Raw genomic sequence first — 14,693 nt, 5'->3', positions numbered from 1 at the left:
CTATGGTCTTCTTTACTACTGCTTGCAATAGTTCACTGTTTATTTTATTTTTTAAAAAAAGCAAAAGATGGATTCATGACTCTGCTCTTGTTCTCGGTTGCAGGTCACTTTCTCGGTAACAATACCGTCATTGACGTGCTTCGCCGTCAGGGATACGAGGTGGTGCACACCCCTGCCGGTCAGCCCATAAACAGGTAATTTACTGCCATAAACACACACTCACAGCATCCAGCTAAATATTTAACTGTCTAGATTTCAGGACAAACGTGTATTTCACAGAAAAAAAAAAAAAAAAAGTTGCTGAATTCTCGCGCGTCTTCTGCCGTCCCGAGATTTCACTGGAGATAAATCAGACAAATTCCACCCCGGCGGCCACCAATGAAGGGGTGTTGAAAAGGCCAACCTGAGCGGGGCTCACGCCTCCCGCTGCGGAGCTTGTAGAGCAGTCTAGCGTGTCGCGCTGCGGGTGGCTATCTCACTCCAAATCTGTGTTCTTGTTCCTGCGCGCAAGTGAATGAACGAGTGAATCTGCTTTCACATGCAAGCCCCGTGATTGATGCGGGACGATGAGTCCCAGAAGAGCCTTGGTACACATCCGTATGTCCAGAGCTTGTTGTGCAGGTAGATTTTGCCCTCTGTGACCCATCAGGGTTTATTCCAGGACGCTGCGTTGACGGAGGAGGTTTGGCAGTGTGTGTGTGTGTGTGTGTGTATATGAGTATGAATATGCACGCATGGTGATTGTTAAGGATAGTTAGTCACTGACCACACGGGAGACAGCCAGCAGCTCATCAGGAGGAAGAATGTTTTTAATCAGAGGGACGAACTTTGGTTTTCCTCTCATACCTCCCGTTCCAGGCCGTTAATTTCTTTTCCAGAAAATCTGGAGTGTGTTCTGTCTTTTGACTGCTTGTTGGTTGCTGGATCGTCGGCGACCACCCGTGTGTACGTTGCACGAATTCCTTTCTTCTCCTCCTCGTTAAGATGGATTTTCCACCTTTTCGGCGGTGTTTGCGTTTGTTGCATTTACATAAAATAAAAAACTGTTGCGATTCCAGCGTCACACAATTACCAAAACCACTCTCAAGAAACTGGGATGTGAAAATTTAATGGCCAGCTGATTTAAAAAAACAGTGTTAACCTTGAGGGATGATTTGATTCTTAATTACAACAATGTTGCAGCAGTTTTCTTAAAACTGCGGGAATTACCCAAAAAACTGAATATGGCTCACGACCAGCCAAAGCAAGCAGAGTGCTCCGAGTGTCGTATGTAACGTGGATTTCGCTCGTGTTGGTGGAAACATGGTGAAAGACGTCTCATTTTCTGAGACCTTTCAGGCTTCTAGTAGGCCGAAGTTAAAAAATGTGGTTGTAATTCCCCCCCCCCCCCCCCCCCCCCCCCCCCCCCCCCCGACACAAGAACAGAGAGAAACTTGACTGAAGAACTGTACTTGTTGTACACAAAGATTTAATGACTTCCAGAACACAAATATTGATTATAAGAGCGATTGCTAAACCTCACTGTGACAGATCTGGACCGAAAAAACATGATGAAATTGACTTCAGTTGTTTTATAAAGCTTCAAGATGATTTACATGATCTGTCAGATTCACCCACACAGCACTGATGGCCTCTGATATGCAAGGTGCTTGCCTCCGTTGGGGTTTATTATCTTGCAATACGTAAACGTCTTTGTTTCAATCTCCTCATCTGGTCCTCCAGAGCCGGCTCACCGGAATCGGAGCGCCACAACGACGAGTCCCCCCCGCTGGAGCCGTTCCTCCACGAGCTCCCGGGCAAAGCGGAGGACCAGGGGCCTCCCCTGGAGGAGGACCTGCTGCCCCACATGCTTCTGCCGCCGGACAGCCTGGAGCTGCTGGAGAAAGCCGAGAGGAAGATGCTGAAGAAGAAGCGGAGGAACAAGCAGAAGAAGCAGCGGCACCGGCATTTCAACGACCTCTGGGTCCGCATCGAGGAGAGGTGAGGAGACGACGGCTCGGGGTTCCGCCTCCTCTCCCGTCACGAATCACTCGAAGTGAAAGGCCAGAGATGAGGAGGTGGGGGGGGGGTGAATAAAGGAAATTAAAGAATGTAATAGTAAAAGGTTAGTGGGGAAAAAAACACAAAGAGGATGTGAGAGATGAGAGGGGAAATTGGTAATGTGTAATGCAGACTCGTCTATAGAACAAAACTGACACTTCCTGGTGCGCTGCCGCAGGCTCCAGCAGGCTCCGTATCACGTCTCCGTTTCATTCATGCAGTCTGCACACACTTCAACACACACACACACACACACACACACACACACACACACACACACACACATGCAATGTGGAATTTGTCCAGACTGGCTCCGAGCTGGTATAAGTGTCTTAGATGTGAAAATAGCAACCTGGGAATTCCTCCTAAGTATCCGGCTTTGGTCTCGCAGTAGCTCCAGGCAGGGACTCACCGGACAACAGAACAAGATCACCTTTCAGCTCAGAGTCGAGCTCCCCGCACACGGTGTGGTTTACTGTTTTGAAAGTTTACTAAGCTCATTATAACGGCAACATTTCCTTTTGATGGACAGGATTTTGCGCTCGGGCGGGGAAGCTAAACTCATTTTCTTCAGCCACTTCTCCTGTGCTGAGCTGGAGGTCAGAGTTCAGCCACGTTCATTCACACCTATGAACCATAGAGTTCTGACTCTCATGGGGTTTGCGCTCAAAGTTGATGACAATCTGAGCAAGTAAATAAGACGGCCTGCAAACTCAACGATTGCCTGATGGATCTGATGGATCTTGTTTGGAGGGGGACGCAAAGATTTTCATCTTTCTCTACAATCTACATAAAATTAGAATTCCCCTCTGTTGAAATAATAAATCAAATTAATTATATTGAAAGTTGCTATTTTCCTAAATGGTTCATTATTACGCATGTTTGTTGACATCAGCTTTATTAGACTCTTAATTCAGTTTCCAGGTATTTTCAGGAAAAGCCAAGTTTTCATTTAAAACCTTCTGGTTTCTGTGATGTTGAAAACATGGACTGACATGCAAACACATTGTGATGACCTTTAACCTTAATCATTTATTATTTTTGTCCAGCTAGTACACAATACTCTTGCAGAAGACATTGCTAGACGGTTTTCAACAGCAAGAATCTGGAGTAAACATGTTGTCAAGTAACCAAGTCTCATATTATCGCATTATGTAGGCGTACGTCCCAAAAAAAAAAAAAAGTCTGAGTGGGACATTGTATACACTTGTGTCTGTACTTGACTTTATTCATGTAAAAATCTGAAACAGATGGGCATAAAATGAAATTATGAATAATAAATAATTCACATATAGCTCCACTCAGTTATTAAGATTAAGATTTGAATTGCCCTAAATTGACTGGTGCAAAACGGAAACAGTAAGTTATAAAAAACATATAGCATACTGCTTTCTTTTAAGAAATACAGTCCATTACTTTCTGCAAGAATTGAGTTCAGCTTCTGGTTCGTCCATCCACACAAGTCTTGTGTTTTTTTGCTCCTGTAGATTAATTGCCCAGCCCGGGTCTGGACTGTGATCGTGCTCCCAGACTTCTGAGTTTTCACCGGACAGCACAGTGTCTGTTGAAGCACTTCAGCCTTAATAAATCCTTTTACACCCTTCGTGCATAAAACAATCATTGATCTGTGCTGGAATGTTATTGGGCCCCTGACAGACTCCTGTCTGAGTGGCCCACGGATCGAATATCCAGGTGAAACTGGAAGAAGATTTAAAAGCCTAATGGCCTTTTTCATGTTTAATTTGTACAAAAACACATTCGTAAATCACCTCAAAATTGTTCACCGTGAAGGCTTAAATGATTACAGATAATCGCTTGAGGGTGAGTGTTTCTGAAAGTGAACCTGTGCGGCAGTTCGCACGTGAACACGCGGGGATCTCATGAAAGGAACATGTATTTTTCCGTGTACAGTACGAGCTATTCCACATTAGCGATGGAAAAAAAAAAAAAAGCCTCCAACCACGCCGTGCGCGTTCTTCACGGGAACAGAGGAGGTTTGTGTGCGTTTGTGTACATTATGTCTGCCGAAATGTTTTTCTCCCTTTCTGCTAAAGCCTGCATTTTGAACGGAAAGGAAACAGACTGTTTGTGTACGCATGCTACTAAAGTGCAGCCGGTGCGCGTCTTTGTATATTTTAATGTCTGAAAAGGTGGCGGAGGGAAGAGAAGAGAAGGCGAGGCAGTCTGAGAGAGAGAGTGAGAGAGAGAGAGAGAGAGAGAGAGAGAGAGGGAAAGACTGGAACAACTGCAAGAGCTGCAGCTCTGCGTTGTGTTTGAAGATGTGTGAGGAAACCGGGTGTGACACACCGCTGTGTGGCCGCGCATCAAACTCCAGAGACTAAATAAACCAGCATCAAAGGTTTGGGTTAAAGAACCAAAATCCTGATTTAAAACTGTTACTGAAACTCAATAATTAGATTCAAGGCTACTCTGTGTGTTTTTTGAAATAATATTTCCTTTTAAAGAGCAGCACATTAGATTTCAACATTTTAAGGTACTTAATTTCTTGGTGTCTTCTACGTTGGAGTTTGTAGTGAAGCACTCAGGCAGAAACACTTTCTAACATTTGTCTGCGGATTTGACACGATTTTGGATGAAAACTACAAGTGGAAATTTCGGTCGGAGTTGCTCACGCTTCAAATCAAACATCTTCCAATCAAATGGAAATACCGACTTTGATGCTGCCACATTCTGACCAGCTAAAATCTCTGCAGCCAATGGAAGAAAAGTTATTTAATTGCCAGCTGTCATTAGAAAAAAAAAAAGGGAAGAGAAATGGGGAAAAAGGGGTTGGAGTGAGGATGGATCAGCGGTTGGTTCATAGCCACGAGTTGATCAATGAGTTGCAGGCTCAGAAATTATACAAAAGAATTTTTCCTTTGTAGTTTACATCATCATTAATATTTCCATTGTTTACTTCCTCCAGTCGGCATATTTCTGTGGTTTGTCGAGAGAGAGAGAGAGAGAGAGAGAGAGAGAGAGAGAGAGAGAGAGAGAGAGAGAGAGAGAGAGAGTCGTGTACTGCTGATTATTCCATGATTTCCTCTTCAGTCCCAAAGAAAGTCACAGTGCAGAGATGAAACTGAACGCTTATTCTTTTAATAAAGGTTAAGGGGAACGTCTGGATATAATAAAGCCTTCGTCAGTCTGCGGTAAAGCCAGAGCCCGAGACTGTTAAGTTCATTTCAGAACCCAATGATGTAAAGCTTGCTTGGACTTTGCACCTTTAAGGATTAAAAAAGCATAAACAAACTGTAAACCCAGCACTTGCTGTGACGTTGCAGTCACTCAGGCTCACTTGTCTTTTCTCTCGTCGTCTTGCCGTAGTTCTGTGGTCCAGTCGCCTCCTCCCCCGCTGGTCCGGATCATCAACGGATACATCACGGTGCAGCCGCCTCACAGAGCCCACGGCCACTACAACCACCATCACACACCCTCAGCGTCCTCCACCTCCTCTTCCTCGCCCCTTTTACTCCTCGTCCTCTGCTCGCTGCTGACAGCCATCTCACAGATACAGACTGCGCCGCTCTAGTGGAGCCTTCAGACAGAACTATAACCTGAAGAGGATATGATGGCCTGGTCACGCGTTGTGACGTGCATAAAGGTCTGGCAAAGGGAATGAAATCGGGTCAAGCTGCCAGCTTGTGGATGTTTGGCAAAATAAAGTTGAAGTCAACACATTCAGAGTGATGAGTCCTGTCCGAAAACCATGTCTGTTACAAACTGAAGCCATAAATGTAAACTACACAGGTGGTTCTGGCCGTATAAAGTGTTGGTGTTAGTCAAAAAATAGTACAAAATTACCAGCAGTCATCTCAGAGACGTTACACTCACACACACACACACACACACAGTGTATCAGCTCGCTGAGCAACGACACCGCCACAGTAAACACTCATTACTGCTGAAGAGGATTGAAGCTCTCAGCGGATGAATGTGAAATCATTGTTGGATATGATATACATTAAAGAAGTGCAACTGGAACCATATGTCCTGAGTGTGTGTGTGAGAGAGAGAGAGAGAGAGAGAGAGAGTCGATCAGCTATTAAACCCTTTGGACTTGCAAACACAGACATTCTTCTTCAGACGTTAATTTATTCTTCCATTTTCGAAGAATTTGCTGCATTCAGACCTGCTGTTGGGGGAAAATTGTACATATTGTTTCTAAATATTATAGATGTATTTTAGAATTATAAAAAAAAAAAGGAAATTATCAAAATCATTGTTGTTTATAAAAATGTATAAATAGATATGCAGTATATTTTTTGGAAAAGAAAATCAGGAACTAACCATCATAGACTGCCTTGTGTCCCATGGAAACTGAATTCTGGAACGGGACAGAGAATTGTATTGTTCTTTATGTATCAGTGTTATCACCTGCCTTGCTGTGTGTGTTTGCAGAAATAATTCATGTCAGTGTTTTGTTTTGTTTTGTTTTTTACACAAAGGTCTTTGGATTATTTATTTTTTGTTGAAGGTCAGTGGTTTTCAAAGTGTGGGGAAAGAAAGCTACGCCCAGTATATGCATTGTATTTCCTAAAACCATCATATATATGTTGTGAAAATTAATTCAGGATCAGAATCCGACCTCATCCTCACTCATCCTCCCCACACTTTGAAAACCTAAACTTCCCTAACGTCACTTTTTTAAAATGTCACCATGATGTCCAGTTGTGTACATGTTCATTTTCAAACATTCTAAATATGATTTCAAGGGCACATTATTAAGATAACAGCAAACTAAATGTTAACGAATAAAGTTGACCACATACAGCTTAGTGAAGTAGGTGTTTCACATTTCATTTATGGCATGAAATTATTGTAATAGTCCTACCGTGGAAGCAATAAAATATTTATCTAGATCAAAGTTTGATTGTTTCCTGATAATTTGTTCATTCTGAAAGTCTCATGGAAACTCCTAATCCAGTATCTGACAATACAACTTTTAAAACAAGTTTAAATGAAATGAAGTTGTGATAAAAATTATTTAAGTTCACAATAACTGAAGAAAAACAGCACGGCATTTTATATCAAAGGCAAGTTTGAGCTTGTTATCTCAGCATCATGATCTGGCTGATCTGAACAGCGGCGTCTGGGGTATACACACACGTATGCATGCTGCCCTCCTGCCCTTATCCGAGGTTCAGGGCATGTTTATGTGATGTTAATGTGTTCCGATAAGGCCGCTATTAGAGGCCGTTTGAAGTGTGCATGTGGTCTGTCACAAACAGGAAAGCCGCGCTGCTGGCCAATGTTGTTTCTGCAGGAAACAAACAGGAAAACGGAGCCGACGCGACCTTTAGATGTACAGGAAATGAGAGTTAATTGATTTGCTACATCAACAGAAAGAGAACAGCAGTTGACTTGCATGCACGGGCTTTGATTTAGGAGGGGAGGAGCGCTGGATGTGCATGAGCAACATTAAAGGAGAATTTGCTGCACATTTCATCCTCCATTAAAGTGGATGTTGGAGCTGAAATGTGAAAACCACAGTTTAAAGATGTTTTTCGCTCACAACACACAGCCAACTGTACCAGGTCACCTAATACTAATTCCTCTATTAAGCTTTTTTTTTTTTTGTTTAAGTTTACTTCATACTGAAAATGCTCTATTGACTTTTTCTGTTTTCTTCACTGCCAGGAAGTCATCTCTTGTGAAATAGGGGGGTGCAAAACATCTAGATTACTTCACTTGTCTATAAATTCATATCCGAAATGCTGCAACCCTCTCAAAAATGATCATATTTAACACTTGTAGCACTTTCACTTTTCCTTAAAAGTTATTTAACCCTCCTCCCGACACAGTAGCATGTTCCTGTGCCGCACGCCGCTGCTGTTGACCTCCTGCTTCAGCTGAAGGTCAGACTTTTCCATCATATATAAATCTTAAAGGAAACGCTGCCGTCTTTAACTTAAACCCATGAATTCAGCCCCATCCAAAACATGAACCTTCGCGTCGTGTTAAAAACGGCGCGCGACTCGAAACGGCGTCTTTCCCTCCGCGCCGTGTAACACAAGACTCTTAAAAACAACAGAGCATGTAAGTCACTCAGTCATTCCATAAAAGAACAAACAAACAAAGGTGCAGGTCACTCCGCTAATTGCCTCCTGTTGAGTGCTTTTGCTGACAGATGTTACAGCTCATTTGCTATTAGAAACATGGGATAAAAAGGATGGTGTGAATTCCATGAGTCAAACCCAATGAGTGCAGCCGAGAAAGAAAGAAAGAAAGAAAGAAAAAAATTTGTTCTTAGAAATTGAAAACATTCGAGAGCCCATTGGCATCAGCGGCAGAGAAACTGGGCCCAGCTTTACTTTCATTTGGTCTTTTTTTTTGCTTTCTTACTACAACCAATTTCCACGTGTAATTTAAGCTTGTAAAGACTATCCAGTAACAAATAAGCCTAATTTCAGTGCAGTGCCTGCAAGCAACCCACGGCGAGGGTTTCACCAAAGTCACAATGTCGTTTCTTTGCGTGTAACAATTATATCCACATATATAAAGAGTCAGAATTCTTTATTTCTGAACCAGCTTGGGGGAATTTGCTTTCATTATGCCCTCATTCATCACAATATGAAAAAAATGCCCTCTTGACAGACGTCTACTCTTTAAAACACAATCAAATAAAAGAACGGGGCTTAGGAAAACACATCGCGCAGGACTCGGGGCAGGGTTGCCAGATTGGACGAAGCAAACCTGCAGGAATTGAAAGCAGATGTCGGTGCAGACGTCTGTTTCCTGTAAAGCGGAAAACTCGGGGTACAAATAAAGACGCGGCATCAAAAATCTCGGGTAATTTATGTTGACTTAAGAATTCAAGAAAAAAAGAGAGGAGAGAAAAAAGAGAAGCGGTTGACGGGTTTTCATTGGCAGCTGCCAGCATTACTAAAGCCCTCGTAATGAATTTCAGATCCGTGTAGAAATGAGTATCACACCTGTGCTGAGTGACCTACTTTCATCATGTTTTTTATTGATGAATGAATCAAACTGATCAATGAACCGTCAGCTTAAAGAGCCGTCAGGGTCTCAGCGCGATGTGGGATAGGAGGTCAAATCACTTTCCCATCGTTAAAACAAGCACGGCGTGTTATTGTTTATGCGACGCAGCGCTGGTCGGGTCCCTCGCAGACTTGCACAAATAAGCCGACGCGTCGAGCGAGTCTCTGCCGTGGCGATTATCGCTGCATCAGTCTGCGAGTGTTAACTGAAACCCGCGCTAATAAGTGCTCTGTTGACTGAGTCCTCGGTATATTTACACAGTAAATCTCCTCTGGGTTGTGTACTATATATGTTATCAGCGTGGTCTCCAGGTTTGACCAGAGGATACCTGCAATGCGCCCATCAGGATATGCTGCTCCTGAAATCCATCTCTACTTCTTATCATACTTATATACGTTCAGCCTTTCACCAACATATAAAAGAAAGAACCTTCAAAATAAAGGAAATGTGCAGCTTGTCTCATTGCTTTTCTTTAACATGAGAAACAGTGACGTCTGTGTTGTTATGAAATCGTACCTCGCTTCTCGTTCTCTTTTAATTGAGTTATGGAGAAGAATTTTGTTTCTTAGGGGCCAGATGGAAGTCAATCTGAAACTTTTGGCCTTAAACATGTCATAATTGGGCCTCGGAGTGGTGCAGCGGACGCGGTGAAGGCCCGTCTGTTTGCGTGCGCAGGTCTTCTCAGGTACTCAGGTTTCCTCCCACACTCCAACGTTCTTGCATCTGAAGCTAATAGCTGAGTAATATTGGTGGCGTCAGCGCGACTGCGTGTGTCTGTCTGACTTTAGCGGACCGAGCTCTTGTCCGGGGTTCGACCGGACCACCCGCTTGTCGGCTGGAGTCAGCTCCAGCTGATCCGCCGCCCTGAGTTACATGAAGCAGAGGAGATGGATCGGCGCGCCAAGTGTCTCGGTATTCCTCCCAACGCATGGCGCCCCGCTAGTGGATGAAATTCAGCCCCAAGATCTCAATGTCACAGCGGTGCAAGTATCTCGGCGACGCTAAACAATATCTCTTCTCTATCACGCCTCAGTATGAATGGAAAACAGCTGCCTCGTCTGAAATAACATCACATCAATACGATCGGCTCACGTGACAAAGTCTGAAGGTGTCCAGTGTTTATAAGCCAAACCCGCACAATGCAGCTTCCAGTCTTTGTCTCATTCTTCCATTTCCTTCAGCTCGCCGTTCCCGAACTCCACTTTCACAGAGCGAAGTGACTGATGCCTCTAGTTTTAGCATTAGATGTGTTTCTGGTGGTTAACTTCTGTGTTTACCTTTGGTTAGGGTTGAAACCAAATGTTTAAAAAGATTATCTCTGTTTAGAAAGCAGGGGTAATTTTGTGATTGGCTCCAGTGTATACCCTCAAGGTTTTCTTTATGATGCAACTTCATACTCTCTGAAACCCAAAGTTTCCATGACCTGTCGAGAAAAGAATACACACTTCACAACAGGTTCAAAGACAAAGGAGAAACGTTTTTTCCCCCTCTCTCTGTCTCTTAAAGTTTAATAAAACGCATCATTAGAAACAGTCAAAACATCAACGTCAACCTTAACATCCGTATTTCCGTGGAGTTGGAATCGTAGAGCTGAAACACTGTTTGTGTCTCTCAGCGCCTCTTGGGGTCGGTCGAACCCATGATTGTCAGTTTATAAACAAATGACCCGTTTTTTGTGCTGGCACAGCACCGCAGGGTGTCACTCAGTTAGAGCCCGGGTCAATGGATCCCATTCACAAGAACCTTTTTTTTTTTTCTTCTTCTTCCCTTCACGAGTGAGATTGAAGGGAGCCCACACTGGGAGCTCCAGCTCGGAGTCATGATGCACGCATTATATCGCTCAACTAACGCAAGAACGTGCTCGTGCGCCTCGCCGCCATCGTTCGAGGCCGTAGATGTTCTCAGGTTCGGCTTCAAGAATGTGAGCGCGGGGTCAGTTCAGTCAGCGGCAATAAAAAAAGATGGAGACAAAAAGGTTGTGATGACGGAAAAAGTATAGAGTTTTTCACAGAGGCTCTTATTAAGCTGGATTCATTAGTGGGATTTATTGCCTGTGTGATATTTCCAGAGTGCAGGTATTCAGACATAAAATCCTGTACTGGGCTTGTAATGATATGCCAAATAAATCAGAAACACACTGAAGTGGATGCATGTCATTAGAGTTTGGGTTTCATTGTGGTGGCTCTGCAGGGAGAAAAAAAAAAAGTGTGCAAGACTGCCCTCTGCCGAATAACTGTGGAACTACTGCGAACTGGGAATTACTGCTTTCAGGTTTTGAGGCACACTGATCATTTTCAAATTATTTGGGTGCTCCACAGAGAACAAGATCCAAGATCCAAGATGCAGACCCTCTGTCCCCATAGCGAACATTCTTGTTTTGATTACTCTCATTTTATGCCCATCTGAAACTTCAATGCTTGCGTATTTTTCACTTAAATGCTCTTAAAACATTTAATGTGAAGTTGAACATGTTTACAGTGAAGTTGTAAAGAGTGAAGACGACAAAAATGAATTTTACAAGCGAGTTATCGCCGTGTCTGCTGATTTCTTCATTTCACAGCCCGCTGCTCTTGATTTGTGGCGTCTCTCATATAAATGTTTCCCCTGAGCGGCATCAGGTTTGCAAAACTTGCAAAACCTATAAATATTTATTCACACAGGAAATGGAAAATAGTCTGTGATTAAAAAACATGGATGAACTAAAGCTTTAAACAAATGTCAGAAACAGAAATGTTTGAGAAGGAGTAAGTACAAGTGAAACGCATATAATCTGAAACTTTTTAACATGATTTGATTCATTTGAAAGGATTCCTACATATATTTATAGATGTACAAATACAAATTTAACTCCTCCCCTCTCTGTCACCAAACCTTTTATATTTGATGTGAAGTCTTTCTTCTTTTGAGCACAATTAATGTTTAAAACTTTTAAATTGAGCCAAAATAATACATTCCAATACACGTGATTTCATTATGTATTATAAATCTGAATGTACAAATGATCACAAAATCAATTCTAAAACCAGATAAGGTTATTTTAAAATAAAAAAAAAAACAGGAGGAAGTGAATCATGATGTTAATAAAAATAACAAAACTGCAAAATCTCAGAATCCTAAGTATATTTATTTGTATCTTCACTAGTTAAACTGTAAAATAACTCTATGGGAGCAGGAAGCAGGTGAAGAATAAGCAGTAGATTCAGATAAACAGTAAATCCACACAGTTGGGGAGAAAACGCTCCACCTCAGGGTCAGAGCCCCACAGCTCTCAGCAGAGCTACAGTAGATCAGTCAGAGAACAGCAGGATTGTTGTTTTTCACAGCTCTGAAAAACAACCGCAGGGTGATATCTGAATTTTTTTGCTTTGGAGGAAATGGACAAACAGCATCGGCAAGGAGAAGTTTGGCCCCGTCCCCCCTGAGCCTGCTGTTCAAACACACACACACAGCCAGCTCGGCCATTTCGTATCTTTACCTGTAACTATGGAACTTTAAAGATGCTTTAAAACAAAACTGTTTGCACAGCAGCTTGTTAGCATTCACAGAGCGCAGCAATGACTGGATGTGAACATTTTAACAAAAAGCCTGCTTTTGATTCTTCGGTAAATCTGCATCAGTCTGTCCGATCGAAACACTTCATCTAAGAAGTCTGTTTATCAAATGACTATCCTTTTTCCATTATTCTAATAAATACTCATCATGCCTGAACTGCAGTGATGGAAAATATGAGTGAAAAACGGTCAACTGTCAGACGTCCTGTGGGGGAAAACAGGTAGTCTTTGTGGGATTACTGTTATTATGCGGTAAACAAGTTTAGTTTTTTCTAGAAGTGCAGAATAACGTGACTGTTCAACCCTCTGATTTCCTTCCATCACAGAGAAAATTCAGCTTGAACAAGTCTGCAGAACATGTTGCTTGACGTGTCTACTCCAGACAGTATTTTATATTTAACCATGTTGGAACTGTGCATGTAAAGCTGCCTGGTAAGTTTCCAACATGTCAGCCAGCCCCCATATATAACAAAAAACAACAACTCTCTCAACTATCTCAATGCAGCTGTTGGAGTTCCAGCCCACCTGATCCGATATGAAGTGACACATGAATGCAGCGAAAAGCCACTTAACGTTTAAGACGACATGCAGAAATGACACTGACACTGAGATATTATAACGGGCAATCACATGCTTCCCACCTGCCGCGGTGAACATTACCCTCATTGGTAAGTCACACCTGGGTCTTTCATGCTGTCAAAATGTCTCTTGAGCAAAAAGGCACATAATGGTTTGGGATAATCACAGCAATTATAACTGAATGAAAGGCAGAAAGGAACCGAGCACGCTGACAATGAAGGACTGTGTCGGTCAGGATTTCTAAGGCTGATATTTTTTTCTTTTGGATTGAACTTGGGCTACATTGTAGCTCCTGCTTGGGTTCCTAAAGCAAGATGTGAATATTCTGTCTTTACTCTCTATCAAACTAATATTATTCTAATGGGGTTACTCCCTGTAGTCTGGCTTTAACCTGCTCTTTGGGTGGATTCTTGGGCTACTTTTCCCTCACTGGACCAGATGGACCACTGTGAGTTTCCCATGATATTCACTGAATATTCACTTAACTTGACTCAGCTGCCACCAGTGACCATCACTTGTTGCCATGAGATACAATTTACTGAAATTAGAGTGTTTTTAAAACAGTTTCTCTAGTCTTGTCTTTTGAAAGGTGCATTAACTCTCTTTCACCAGCAGAGGCCTCTCCTAGATGGATGTTATGAAACTACTCCAGCTGAGTCAGTTGTCCAATTACCTTTTGTCCTTGTAAAAAGAGTGACACACAGAGGGGGAGCGTGGGTCTCAGGACAGAGGGGGCGGAGCTTTCTCGACGGGCCCTTATGACCGTAATTTTACCATTCAAACAATCCCTCATCCTACCATCAAACAACACACTAATGCTCACTTTTATTGAGCCAAGCAAACCTATATGCCTCAGAAAGTAGAATAAAGTCACAAACCAGTTCACAAACTTGTTCTGAAGAACAAATACACATACGCACGCACGCACGCACACACACACACACACACACACACACACACACACACACACACACACACACACACACACACACACACACAAATGCAGCCTGACAGCTGTCAATCTCAGAGCGTCCGCTGTCCATGGTGCTGAAAGCTCAGATTAAAAGTCACGGGCTGAATCTGTACCATTTTTGATACAGTTTAAATATAAAATGAACACAGCTGGTCTAAAATTACACAGTCTATTCAGATAGATACAGACACAGCTATCTATGTCTTTTGGAATTCACGTATATTAGATAAAAAATAGATTCTGCGGTCTCTTATAGTTGAGAGAAACACAAGGCACATTCAAATTTAGGCAGGTGTTCAAAACCACAGCATTCTGATAAAGATAATATGTTGAAGGTTTCACTGACTCACCAGTGGCTCCGATGTTAGGTTTTGGGTAGTACCGCGAACCGGCTAGCATAGTGTTTAGCATACTGTTCGAGTTCAGATCAAGTGCAAAAGAAAAAACTCCTTCATGCCGCACAGCCAATCAGCGCTGGCTTACAGCTCTGATGCATTCACGGACAGTCGTAATGTAAGAATTGGCAAACTGGAGCCCACAATCATATGCGT

The 14,693-nt window shown here is 42.7% G+C and overlaps 1 protein-coding gene across 2 annotated transcripts in view; it reads left to right on the top strand.

The window, feature by feature from the left end:
- Positions 1-6,895, top strand: part of trabd2a (TraB domain containing 2A) — a 54,215-nt gene extending 47,320 nt beyond the window's left edge. For both annotated transcript variants that reach the window (XM_030085661.1, XM_030085660.1), the window contains 3 exons: positions 104-194; positions 1,723-1,980; positions 5,368-6,895. In XM_030085661.1, coding sequence (XP_029941521.1) covers positions 104-194; positions 1,723-1,980; positions 5,368-5,572 — 554 coding nt within the window. In that variant the 3' untranslated portion in view covers positions 5,573-6,895. The remainder of the gene's footprint in view (positions 1-103; positions 195-1,722; positions 1,981-5,367) is intronic.
- Positions 6,896-14,693: the final 7,798 nt, after the last annotated feature.

Source organism: Salarias fasciatus (genome assembly GCF_902148845.1).
Source record: "Salarias fasciatus chromosome 7 unlocalized genomic scaffold, fSalaFa1.1 super_scaffold_4, whole genome shotgun sequence".
In the NCBI taxonomy this organism is placed as follows: domain Eukaryota; kingdom Metazoa; phylum Chordata; class Actinopteri; order Blenniiformes; family Blenniidae; genus Salarias; species Salarias fasciatus.
The sequence above is the reverse complement of the archived record's forward strand: the minus strand, read 5'-3'. Positions and strand labels throughout refer to the sequence as shown.